Source organism: Oncorhynchus tshawytscha, linkage group LG11 (assembly GCF_018296145.1).
Source record: "Oncorhynchus tshawytscha isolate Ot180627B linkage group LG11, Otsh_v2.0, whole genome shotgun sequence".
Lineage (NCBI taxonomy): Eukaryota > Metazoa > Chordata > Actinopteri > Salmoniformes > Salmonidae > Oncorhynchus > Oncorhynchus tshawytscha.
Window position 1 is genome coordinate 6508455 of NC_056439.1, and position 13200 is coordinate 6521654.

The window sequence follows — 13200 nt, forward strand, 5'->3', positions numbered from 1 at the left end:
GGTTACTCGGGAAGGAGAAGCTCTTGTAACATAGTTTGCACATGAAGGGACTCTCCTTGAGGCAGCTGAGGAAGGTTAGACCCAGGTCCCTTCTATGAACCCTTTCAGTAGGCATTAGACGGGACCCTGAAAGAGAAGACTACCACCAGATGGGTCTCCCACCACTCCCTGTGAAGGCTGAATCCCAGGGTGACCTGCTCTGTTCAGCATGGATACTGTGGTGTTTGTATCATAGGAACAAGATGGTCTATCAGCCACAGGTCCCGCTTCATCCCTGCACTGAGACTGTGAAGAGAAGTGTCTGGGCTGCAGACTGGATCCCTCTCTGATGACCACCTGTCCACTGGTTGTGTTCTATGTAGTGGTTGTGGTGGAGTCTCTGTCCCTTGCGGTTGGGTCCTGGTTCCGACTCAGGAAGGAAGACTCTTTACTGTACACAAACATGACATTATAAAATGTTAACCAGTCAAGCCCATCTCTAACACTGATGAAGTACCTAACAATATGGAGCCATTGGATTGATTTTTTATGTTCAAACTCCATCCCTGCAATGATACAAAATTACCAAGTCAGTCAGGACAGTGTCAATTTCATATTTAATTAAAACAAATCACATTTATTGCACAAAACGATATGTGACAAGTAGAATGACTTTTCTCATTATGGTAACACTGCCTTTTCTGTGAATCTGGTATCCTCCCTTTGATAAAATGAATGTTAAAATACTTTGGAAAATGTTTTACGTTACATTACACACAGCTTCACTACTTCATGTCAAGTAAACATGAATTAAGATACTATCATTATCTCACTATAAAACACCAGTATCAAACAGGACAAAGTTGTCACTTTTCATCAGTGAAGCATTTTTACAGACACCACCACACCAACCATCACCATATCATCTACTCTGCCTCATCATACTCATTCTTCCCTCAGTTCTCCTCATCCAGTTCTCTACTACATCCTAAACCAACAGAATGAACTATGAATCTAGTACTACATTACATGTCACTATACTCTACACATGGGCCTGTGCATTTCCCCCAGACCCTCCTCACACCCCTCCTCCTTCACCAGCAGCACCTCTTCCTCCTGGAAGAGACATGTGACACAGACACACACTCCCTCAGGTAGGTAGGCACAGATAATAAACACACTTTCAACATGGAGTGTTTACCCATCCCCACTACATGAGTCCTGTACTGTAGTTACAGAATTACTTCATTGTTAAACCCATCATGGTGGACATAAATATCATGTGGGTAAAAACAAGTCAGTTATGATAAGTCAAATGTCATTATTGGTCAAACCTGACTAAACTAGTTTGACGTGTACAGTAGGTGTTTGTGTGTGGCTGTGTGTAGGTATATTCAGTAAGTATTGTAAAAACGGTTAGCTGACGCCGTCTGAACCCTCATCCGCTAGTGACTTAAATGCCGAGTTGACTTAGGTCTGACCCCAGGCGGTCCGGTAAGAACCAGGCAGATGTGTCCATATCCATGCTATTCGTTTCAAAGGAATGAAGGTGTGGCAGAGGTGTCAGCAGATGCCATATTCTGACCTTGACTTGATTCCCGCATAATTCCGCCACCTTTATGCACGAGGAAACTACGAATAAGGTCGAGCACACCTTCCGCTTCCAAGTGAAAAAAGCATCTACTTAATTTTTTTCTGATAGAAATTACACCATTCTCCATGCACTGTCAGTTACAAATTGATAAGAGCTATTGATAAGACCTAGGTAAATGAATAATCCATTTGGATTGTAAATATAAATTACAATAGTTTAAGATCTATTTTACCTAATGATCGCTGGAGATAAATGTGAAAACAGTCATATTTCAGCTAACTGAAAAGCATGTCAACATGACCGGTATTTCAACTTTTCCACAGTGTAGTATAAATCGCCGTGTCGTTATTCTGACTTTTAATTGTAGGCCTATGGCTTGATTTTGTAGGCATAATTTCATTACATTGTTAGTTTAGCTTTCATTCCTCTGCCATGTCTGTGTGGTTGTTCCTGGGGGTCGCTAGCAATAGTGGATTGTATTAGGCTAACGTATTACAAGTTGCGCAATAATTTGGGACACGTAGCCTATTTGAATCATTATGGAACGCAAATCATACATAGCAGTTTAAATCTGGAGCACGGATCACGACGATTGGACCTTTGTCGTCACAGTTCCGTGATTAGGGAAGATTTATAGGACTATTGTTGAACTCCTGTTGCACACTTGTTTCACCTTCCAATATTTCATGGAATAAACCATTTAATTTGGCAATTTTCATAACGAATCAAACCAATATTTTTGATTCACCAATATTTTTTGTGCGTAATAGGCTCTCCAAACCTGTTTATGTATGATTCATAAATACTTTCCTAACCTTAAATATTCTACAAGATTATATATTTTTAAATCTAACAATTGGTGCTGAAAAAGACACGAATATGCATGTATTTAAATGGCTTTCTTTCATTGATCCCTAATATTCTGAACCATTCTCTCCATACAGTTCCTCAAAATAGTCAGAATTAATATGAGATAACTCAAGACATCGGTCATTAATTTAGACGTTTTTACCGATCTTAGTCGCGCAGTTTTACGTCTAAGATGTTTGGTGCAGTATTTTTCGACGAAAACGAGTTGTCTCTCGTTGAACTACAACAGACCTTTATTGAAGAATCCCTACTGTTGACCAATCACTGATGAAGGTGCGTAGACTTCGGCTCCAAACTCTTGCTTGCCTGCAGAAAAAATGTGCCCGAACAGCCGAAAAAAAAACACTCACTGATGTCCAAAACTAACAAAAACGTCACCAAATGTCACAATAATATATTCACAAACTCTACCGAACTGTTTCGGGTGGGAAGTATGCGAGCACCTTCAGCCTGGTGGGCTAGGCAACTGTCTACCAACTCAGGCAGGTGGCTGCAATCTAAGCAGGGTAGGAGACTGCAGACCTGCAATGGGGCAGTTAACTTAGGGCCTAGCATGGCAGGGGGGGCTCTAAACCTGGCGGGATAGGAAGCTGCACACCTAATAAGGCAGGGGGCTGAGATCCGTGAAGGAGACTGAAAAAACCTGACTGCAAAGCAAACGTTGGGCCTAGCAAGGTAGGGTGCCTGGGGCCTGAAAGAGCAGCAAACTTAGGGGCTACTAGTGCAGGAGGCTGTGGACCTAGAACAGCAGAGGACTGGGGGCCTAGCACTAAGACAGGAGTCCAGGAACCTAAGTCAGAACAGTGTAAACCTGCAACTAGGGCCAGAGACTGAAGACTGGGTACGGCCGGAAACTGAGAGCCTACCAAGAGAGCCTTTTTTCTGCGTCAGGGACCGGGAGACTAGTCATGATCGAGGGAAAGATGAACGGAGCGAAGTACAGAGAGATCCTTGATTAAAACCTGCTTCAGAGCACTCAGGACCTCAGACTGGGGTGAAGGTTCACCTTCCAAAAGGACAACGACCCTAAGCACACTGCCAATACAACGCAGGAGTGGCTTCGGGACAAGTCTCTAAATGTCCTTGAGTGGCCCAGCCAGAGCCCGGACTTGAACCCGATCAAACATCTCTGGTGAGACCAGAAAATAGCTGTGCAGTGACGCTCCCCATCCAACCTGACAGAGGTTGAGAGGATCTGCAGAGAAAAATGGGAGAAACTTCCCCTATACAGGTGTGCCAAGCTTGTAGTATCATACTCAAGAAGACTCGAGATTGTAATCGCTGCGAAAGGTGCTTCAACAAAGTACTGAGTAAAGGGTCTGAATACTTTATATATGTAAATGTGATTTCAGTATTTTTATTCTCAATAAACTGGAAAAAATGTTGCTTTGTCATTATGGGGTATTGTGTGTAGATTGTTTTCTCTCAATGTAATCCATTTTAGAATAAAGCTGTAACGTAACAAAATGCAGAAAAAGTCAAGGGGTCTGAATACTCTTTGAATGCACTGTAAATGTAAGTCCATTATAATTTCTACAGTTTAGATTTGTCATTTTTATGTATATCAAGTTTGTTTCCCTCCAACCCCAAGACAATTATATAAAAAATGTTCCCTAGAGTATGCCCTCCTGATCTCTTCTCTTTTACAGGGCAGGTCCTCGTAGTCCCTCAGCAGCTCCGGCGAAACGAAGGACCATGTAAAAACGTCCATTCAAGTGCGTCCAGTTTGCTGGAATGGCCTTTTCTTTTTTTATACATGTGTATTGGTTATAAAGCGCTGCCTGGTGTTCTAAGAATATGGTGAGATCAGATGTGATGTATACTAAAGAGTCTCAATAAATAAAAAGTCCCATTTTGTGTTTATTAAACAAACCTTTTTTAAATACACCATATAAAAACCACACATGCACATCAACTAAAAATCTGCATGACCTTCATAAACTGCATTCATTTACTCATTAAAAGTATTGTGGGAAAAATATTCTGTACTTGAACATCATATATCCTACACAGTGCAAACACTATGAAACAGACCTTTCAGGCTTAGATATCACACGTCTGTCTGGATTCAATATTCTACCCAGGAATATTCAACACTGAAATTTGCTACTCTCTTTATTCCAAATGCATCTGTGGATCTTTTCTGCTGACACCAATTAACATTAATCTTAGTCTTTAATGCAGGGTTTGATCTAAATGTCAGAAACTATTGTGTGGAATGGTTAATTTCTAGGTCAATCCGTGGAATGATTTTTTTCTGCTGGTGTATCCTCTGAGAACCTCTTCTCGTAGCGTGTACAGGCGAACGGCCTTTCTCCCGTATGGACGTATAAGTGCATGTTCAGTTGGTGTTGGTGGGATAACCTCTTCTCACACTAGGGGGTTGTTGTTTTCTCCCCTGTGTGGACCCTCTGGTGCCTCTTCAGGTTGCCAGCCTGGGCAAAGCTCATGTGACACTGGGTACAGCTGAAGGGTTTTACCCCTGTGTGGACTCTCTGGTGCCTCTTCAGGTCACCAGCCTGGGTGAAGCGCATATGACACTGGGTACAGCTGAATGGTTTCTCCCCTGTGTGGACCCTCTGGTGGATCTCCACCTTCTGGGAGCTGCTGAAGCCTTTGTTACAGAACATGCAAAGGAACCGTTTCTCTTTACTATTTCCTGATGTAGCTCCCCCTCCCTGTGCTTTGGCCCTTTGATCCTTTGAGTTCAATACCTGATCGAAAAGGTATTGTGAATCGGTAGATGACATCGGCGTGGACAGTGGGTCGCAATCCCTGAGCGTGTGTAAAGGGGAGTGGGTTGCGACAGTTAGATTGGTCTCTAAGCTTTTTCTGTAGTCTAAGAAGTCATTGGTGTTGCCCTGTGAGTGTCCTTCTCCAAAGCGAGTCGCATCTGCATTCCATGTCAGAGGAGAGTCACCCTCCACTTTCACAGTCACCTCATCTATGACTATAACCTCCCCTTTCTTATCTAGGGACCCTTCAGAGTATACACTACTACTGTACTGGTTCCAGTCCCCTCTCATTGGATTAGTCTGTGTATCTAAGCTGACAGGCATGTCACCATGTATCATCTCTGTAGCGTATGAACAAGACGGATCATTGCCAATCTGTAACGTGTCTCCTAAGTCCTGATGGGACAGATCCATCCTCGGGCTCGGGTTACCATCAAGTAAATATTCTGAGTGGAGAGCGGGACAGCCCAGTCGCCCCTGACCCATTAAATTATTGGTGTCGATCCCTGACTTGAGGACGGCATTCAGCGTTCCACCGACCTTAGTGATGCTGCGTCGGGTCTTTGGCGCCGCTGGGGCGGGGTCCTCCGTGGCTATAGGGGGCACTCCAGCCACTCCAGTCTGGATGTGCTCTCCTTCAGATCTCTCCAGCTTGACCCCAGGACCTGCAGACTGACACAAGAAGGGGGGGTTGACGGTATTTTTAAAATGTTATTTAACCTTTATTTAGGTAGGCAAGTCAGTTAAGTACAAATTCTTATTTACAATGATGGCCTACCCCGGCCAAACCCGGGTGACGCTGGACCAATTGTGCGCCGCCCTATGAGACTCCCAATCATGGCCGGATGTCATTCAGCCTGGATTCGAACCAGGGACTGTAATGACACTTCTTGCACTGAGATGCAGTGCCTTATACCGCTGTGCCACTCGGGAGTAGAATTGGGTAACACTGTCAAAGAGAAGTCACACAAGCTCCCTTATGGCAGATAAATGAGGATGTACATGTAAGCAAGTGAATAGCTGATGGGAGCCTTTCTGAAATGTACTGTAATTTTGATTTAATACTATTACACTAACCTCTATGATGATAACTTGCTGGGTTGAGGTTCCACTCCCCTCATCAACAGTGATTGGTTGGTCATCGCTCCATGTATTGAGTCCTGCTGGCTTCACAAAGCTCATGTGGCCTCCAGTGAGATGTAATTCACCCAAGAGAGTGATTGGGGGAAAAGAGGTGATTAGGTTAGCTACTGTCAATGTTCAACGCTATATTGAAAGTAATCAGGGGAATTAGGCTATTTCATACTATCCAAAAACTAACCTAGACCCAATTCTGGTTAAACATATGTGGTTAACACAAAGTTACATGTGTAGAGGGTAACGGGGCGACAGGCCACGCAGCGTCATGCAAAATGTACCTCTTGCAATTCCTCTGTATCGGTCGAGGATCTTGACACTACTGAAACGACTGGCGATGACACGCTCTCGCATTGTCCTTTCTGCGCGCTCCCGTGCAACCTTCTTCAGTTCCAGTAGTTGTAGTTTCCTCCGCAATGCCCTGTTTTCTTTCTGGCTTTGAGTTATTTCCAAACGAAACACTGCATAGTCGTCGTCTACGAGTTTACAGATCTCTGCCACGGCTGCATTCGCTAGCACCTCCATGATGGAGGCTATTTGAGTGTGAAAAACCATAGCCATTGTTAGGTAACTTTAGCAACTAGCTAGTTAGCGTTACCTAGATAACATCTATCAACCAAGTCCTGTCTCCAAAGCAAATTAAATAATACCTGGGGTAAGTTTGTGATGCTATGCAGTTAAATGAGTCATATTTTGAGTTGCAGGGTATTAATAAACGTCTAAATGACAACAAAAACGCAAACGTGGAAATAGTTTTTGGTCACGGCTTACTTCTGTTTACGTCGTCTTCTTTGAGGTTTTATCGACGGACTACACAAAAATGGTGTATTGTTGCCACCTACTGGGTGTGTTCAAACTGGGAGGTTTTAAAGGGATAGTAAATGCAAAATCAATATTTGTGTCAAATTACCTTTAGCTTCCTTGAAGCTTCTGAAGGCCCATGGTGACAGAATCGACAATAATACATTGTTGTACATATGGCTACAGCCTGGAGTTAGCATATTATAGGGTGTCCACCCACTAAACGCACTGACGTGATGAAATTTCACTTCCTTATGTTTGTTTATTTTTTGTTAAATTTACCAAGACAAATCTGATTATTCATGTTCTATCTCGCTCAGTGGGGTCTGTAACATATCATTATATCCGCCATCAATAAAAGACAATACTGTGCAGCCGTCTTCATCGACCTGGCCAAGGCTTTCGACTCTGTCAAGCACCGTATTCTTATCGGCAGACTCAACAGCCTTGGTTTCTCTAATGACTGCCTCGTCTGGTTCACTAACTACTTCTCAGATAGAGTTCAGTGTGTCAAATCGGAGGGCCTGTTGTCCGGACCTCTGGCAGTCTCAGGGTTCAATTCTCGGGCCGATTCTTTTCTCTGTATATATCAATGATGTCGCTCATGCTGCGAGTGATTCTTTGATCCACCTCTTCTTTGGACACTGTGTTAACAAACCTCCAAACGAGGTTCAACGCCATACAACACTCCTTCCGTGGCCTCCAACTGCTCTTAAATGCAAGTAAAACTAAAAACATGCTCTTCGCCCGATCACTGCCTGCACCCGCCCGCCTGACTAGCATCACTACTCTGGACGGTTCTGACTTAGAATATGTGGACAACTATAAATACCTAGGTGTCTGGCTAGACTGTAAACTCTCCTTCCAGACTCACATTAAGCATCTCCAATCCAAAATTAAATCTAGAATCGGCTTCCTACTTCGCAACAAAAGCCTCCTTCAACTCATGCTGCCAAACTTACCCTCGTAAAACGGACGATCCTACCGATCCTTGACTTAGGCGATGTCATTTACAAATTAGCCTTCAACACTCTACTCAGAAAATTGGATGCAGTCTATCACAGTGCCATCCGTTTTGTCACCAAAGCCCCATATACTACCCACCACAGCGACCTGTATGTTCTCGTTGGCTGGTCCTCGCTACATATTTGTCGCCAAACCCACTGGCTCCAGGTCATCTATAAGTCTTTGCTTAGGTATAGCAGCACCCACGCGCAGCACGGGCTCCAGCAGGTATATTTCACTGGTCATCCCCAAAGCCAACACCTACTATGGACACCTTTCCTTCCAGTTCTCTGCTGCCAATGACTGGAGCAAATTGCAAAAATCACTGAAGAGACTTATTTTGTGTGTTCTCTACTTTTAACAATTAATCCACAGATACAAGGGGAAACCTAGTTGGTTTCTAGTAATCTCTCCTTGTTCAGTCATCTTCTGTGGATTTTACAGTTGAAGTCAGAAGTTTACATACACCTTAGCCAAATACATTTAAACATTTAAACAATTCCTGACATTTAATCCTAGTAAAAAATGTCCTGTCTTAGGTCAGTTAGGATCACCACTTAATTTTAAGAATGTGAAATGTCAGAATAATAGTAGAGTGATTTATTTAATATTTTATTTCTTTCATCACATTCCCAGTGGGTCAGAAGTTTACATACACTCAGCTCTGTCCTCCTGGTGTAACTGAGTCAGGTTTGTAGGCCTCCTTGCTCGCACACGCTTTTTCAGTTCAACCCACAAATTTCCTATAGGGTTGAGTTCAGGACTTAATGATGGCCACTCCAATACCTTGACTTTGTTGTCCTTAAGCCGTTTTTCCACAACTTTGGAAGTATGCTTGGGGTCATTGTCCATTTGGAAGACCCATTTGCGACCAAGCTTTAACTTCCTGACTGATGTCTTGCGATGTTGCTTCAATATATCCACAATTTTCCATCCTCATGATGCCATCTATTTTGTGAAGTGCACCAGTCCCTCGTGCAGCAAAGCACCCCCAAAGCATGATGCCGCCACCTCTGTGCTTCACGGTTGGGATGCTGTTCTTCGGCTTGCAAGCCTTCCCCTTTTTCATCCTAAGATAACGATGGTCATTATCGCCTAACAGTTCTATTTTTGTTGCAAGATCGAATCCCTGAGCTGACAAGGTAAAACATCTGTTGTTCTGCCCCTGAACAAGGCAGTTAACCCACTGTTCCTAGGCCGTCATTGAAAATAATAATTTGTTCTTAACTGACTTGCATTGTTAAATAAAGGTAAATAAAATAATATAGGATTTGTTTTACTGTGGATATACTTTTGTAACTGTTTCCTCCAGCATCGTCACAATGTCCTTTGCTGTTGTTCTGGGATTGATTTGCACTTTTCGCACCAAAGTACGTTCATCTCTAGGAGACAGGACGCGTCTCCTTCCTGAGTGGTATGAACGCTGCGTGGTCCCAAGGTGTTTACACCTGCGTACTATTGTTTGTACAGATGAACGTGGTACCTTCAGTCGTTTGGAAATTGCTCCCAAGGATGAACCAGACTTGTGGAGGTCTAAAATGATTTTTCTGCGGTCTTGGCTGATTTCTTTTGCTTGACATCATAGGAAAATCAAAGAGACACTGAGTTTGAAGGTAGGCCTTGAAATACATCCACAGGCACACCTCCAATTGACTCAAATGATGTCAATTAGCCTATCAGAAGCTTCTAAAGTCATGACATAATTTTCTGGAATTTTCCAAGCTGTTTAAAGGCAGAGTCAACTCAGTGTATGTAAACTTCTGACCCACTGGAATTGGTAATAAGTGACTTATAAGTGAAATAATCTGTCTGTAAACAATTGTAGGAAAAATTACTTGTGTCATGTACAAAGTAGAAGTCCTAACTGACTTGCCAAAACTATAGTTTGATAATAACAAGAAATTTGTGGAGTGGTTGAAAAACAAGTTTTAATGACTCCAACCGAAGTGTATGTAAACTTCTGACTTAAACTGGATCTTCCTCACTAACTTTAAGCGTCAGCTGTCAAAGCAGCTTACCGATCGCTGCAGCTGTACACAGCCCATCTGTAAATAGCCCATCCAACCAACTACCTACCTCATCCCCATATTTGTTTTTCTGCTCTTTTGCACACCAGTATTTCTACTTGCACATCCTCATCTGCACACTTATCACTCCAGTGTAAATTGCTAAATTGTAATGACTTTGCCACTATTGGCCTATTTATTGCCTTTACCTCCTTACTTCATTTGCACACACTGTATACATATTTTTCTATTGTGTTATTGACTGTACGTTTGTTTATCCCATGTGTAACTCTGTGTTGTTGTTTTTGTCGCACTGCTTTGCTTTATCTTGGCCAGGTCGCAGTTGTAAATGAGAACTTTTTCTCAGCTGGTCTACCTGGTTAAATAAAGATGAAATAAAATAAATAAAAAATGTACATTTCGGAAACGTAAAACGTCCGATAATAAACAGCACGCTCTGACAGCAGTGCCGCTTCTTGCAGTGACTTTTGAGGAATTAACATGACACAAGCTGAATTTATTGTGAAAAGCGTTTACTAAAATGAGAAAATAATGTCTCAAAATTGATATCTATCTTACCTCTATATTGTTTTATGTCCTTCGGATTTGAAAAGAAAGAAATTCAGTCCTTTGGATTCTAAAAGAAAGAATTCAATAGGTGAGCCTGTCAGTTTGTCACAATTCTTCATAGCATTCAGCCTAGCTGACACAATGCTATTTTCAAGATATTTGTAGCTTTTTTTTCTCTGGCCTCCATTGATTTAGTCACCCTAATCTTGGCCATTTTACAAGGGTAAAAAGCTCCAATAACTTTTAAAAAGATTACGATAGAGAAATTAGGTTTGGACCATTGGTTTTCTTAGAGTACACAATTATCACAACACAGAGGATGTAATATGGCATTTTCCCCCTAGATTGGCTTCCCTGTTGATTTTACCCACGCACCGCTACTGCAATTCAGGAAATGATTCTAATATTTTTTTTTTTAACCTTTTGTCATGAGTAGCTTCTCCATCAGTTTATTAATTAGTCTGTATATAAAGGATCTCACAGGATAGCACACATATCACAGCTGCACTTGGTTTGGGAGACACTCCACATAAAAAAAAACGAGGACAGACAAACTCTTCTCCTTCATGTCATTTACCATACGATTCATTCCTCAGTAGAGCAATGTCGACTTCTTCCAAGACTCCAAAAATGACTCCTTTTGACAGGTGGCACATCAATGCAAGACACATTATATTCATAAATTTGGTTGAGACACGCCTTTTCTGATCAGCAGAAACACACTACATGGAAACGGATTCACCAAGTCTGGCATTGGCCTACATTTGTTTTTCCAAAAACCGCAGGAATATCAGATAAAATGGGATATGATTAGAACTAGACATTTTCCACAATTTTTTCTTCTTTTCCCATTCTTTTGGACAAAAATCCACTCATCCTTTTTTCAACCGCCATCCGATTCAAGTTCCACATCCGCTTCCACCTTGTCGCCTAGCCGCACCCACTTCTGTTTACACTGAAGAGAAAGTATCTTATTGGTTGGCGTCATAGCTCAAAGGGTATATTAAATGAACAAGTTATTGACGCTGTTCTTTGAAATAAGGTACTGCTTATTACATTACACATCAAATCTCCTATGATCAGTATCTTTCAAGCTGAGCGCAGACTTGTTTAGCAAGAATGGAGTAGAAAATAATTACTTTAATCCATCTACATCACCTCAGTAAGGTCAACATTAAACTGTCCTTTATTCTAGCCTAGTCTCTCTAAAAACAGGTTGCATAATAGCTACACAAGCCTATTTTAAATGACAAGTTAACTACATAATTCATAAAACCTTTGTTAATTACCCTCTTACCCAAAGACACTTCACATGATAACTATAATACAGTGGGGCAAAAAGTATTTAGTCAGCCACCAATTGTGCAAGTTCTCCTACTTAAAAAGATGAGAGGCCTGTAGTTTATCATAGGTACACTTCAACTATGACAGACAAAATGAGAAAAAAAATCCAGAAAATCACATTGTAGAATTTTTAATGAATTTATTTTGCAAATTATGGTGGAAAATAAGTATTTGGTCAATAACAAAAGTTGATCTCAATACTTTGTTACATACCCTTTGTTGGCAATGACAGAGGTCAAACGATTTCTGTAAGTCTTCACAAGGTTTTCACACACTGTTGCTGGTATTTTGGCCCCTTCCTCCATGCAGATCTCCTCTAGAGCAGTGATGTTTTGGGGCTGTTGCTGGGCAACACGAACTTTCAACTCCCTCCAAAGATTTTCTATGGGGTTGAGATCTGGAGACTGGCTAGGCGTGCTGGCATGCTGAAAGACCCAGCCACGTTTCATCTTCAATGCCCTTGCTGATGGAAGGAGGTTTTCACTCAAAATCTCACGATACATGGCTCCATTCATTCTTTCCTTTACACGGATCAGTCGTCCTGGCCCCTTGCAGAAAAACAGCCCCAAAGCATGATGTTTCCACCCCCATGCTTCACAGTAGGTATGGTGTTCTTTGGATGCGACTCAGCATTCTTTGCCCTCCAAACACGACGAGTTGAGTTTTTACCAAAAAGTTATATTTTGGATTCATCTGACCATATGACATTCTCCCAATCTTCTTCTGGATCATCCAAATGCTCTCTTGCAAATTTCAGACGGGCCTGGACATGTACTGGCTTAAGCAGGGGGACACATCTGGCACTGCAGGATTTGAGTCCCTGGCGGCGTAGTGTGTTACTGATGGTAGGCTTTGTTACTTTGGTCCCAGCTCTCTGCAGGTCATTCACTAGGTTCCCCCGTGTGGTTCTGGGATTTTTGCTCACTGTTCTTGTGATAATTTTGACCCCACGGGGTGAAATCTTGCGTGGAGCCCCAGATCGAGGGAGATTATCAGTGGTCTTGTATGTCTTCCATTTCCTAATAATTGCTCCCACAGTTGATTTCTTCAAACCAAGCTGCTTACCTATTGCAGATTCAGTCTTCCCAGCCTGGTGCAGGTCTACAATTTTGTTTCTGGTGTGCTTTGACAGCTCTTTGGTCTTGGCCATAGTGGAGTT

The 13200-nt window shown here is 42.2% G+C and overlaps 2 protein-coding genes across 5 annotated transcripts in view; both read right to left on the reverse strand.

Moving 5' to 3' along the window:
* Positions 1-13200, reverse strand: part of LOC112261341 (zinc finger protein 184-like) — a 307911-nt gene that overhangs the window by 176443 nt on the left and 118268 nt on the right. The gene's annotated exons all lie outside the window — the stretch shown is intronic.
* LOC121847794 (zinc finger protein 583-like) lies at positions 3728-7518 on the reverse strand. 3 transcript variants are annotated; one of them, XM_042330554.1, is made up of 3 exons: positions 6597-7518; positions 6256-6368; positions 3728-5850 (listed from the first exon to the last, which is right to left on the reverse strand). In XM_042330554.1, the coding sequence occupies exons 1-3, from the start codon at positions 6874-6876 to the stop codon at positions 4819-4821; spliced, it is 1425 nt and encodes a 474-aa protein (XP_042186488.1). In that variant the 5' UTR covers positions 6877-7518; the 3' UTR covers positions 3728-4818. The 3 variants fall into 3 exon arrangements, 2 of the variants coding, with proteins under 2 accessions (XP_042186488.1, XP_042186489.1); XM_042330555.1 differs by having other exon boundaries at positions 6256-6365; positions 6597-7517; XR_006084666.1 differs by lacking the exons at positions 3728-5850; positions 6597-7518 and adding an exon at positions 6068-6127 and having other exon boundaries at positions 6256-6590.

What these genes read in the sequence shown, in the direction of transcription:
- LOC121847794 (XM_042330554.1), bottom strand. Translation starts at nt 6,876, where the DNA reads ATGGCTATGGTTTTTCACACTCAAATAGCCTCCATCATGGAGGTGCTA. An exon ending in ATACAGAGGAATTGCAAGAG is followed by an intron (nt 6,369 to 6,596) that starts GTACATTTTGCA and finishes TACATCTCACTG; the next exon opens with GAGGCCACATGAGCTTTGTG. An exon ending in AGCAAGTTATCATCATAGAG is followed by an intron (nt 5,851 to 6,255) that starts GTTAGTGTAATA and finishes TTCTTGTGTCAG; the next exon opens with TCTGCAGGTCCTGGGGTCAA.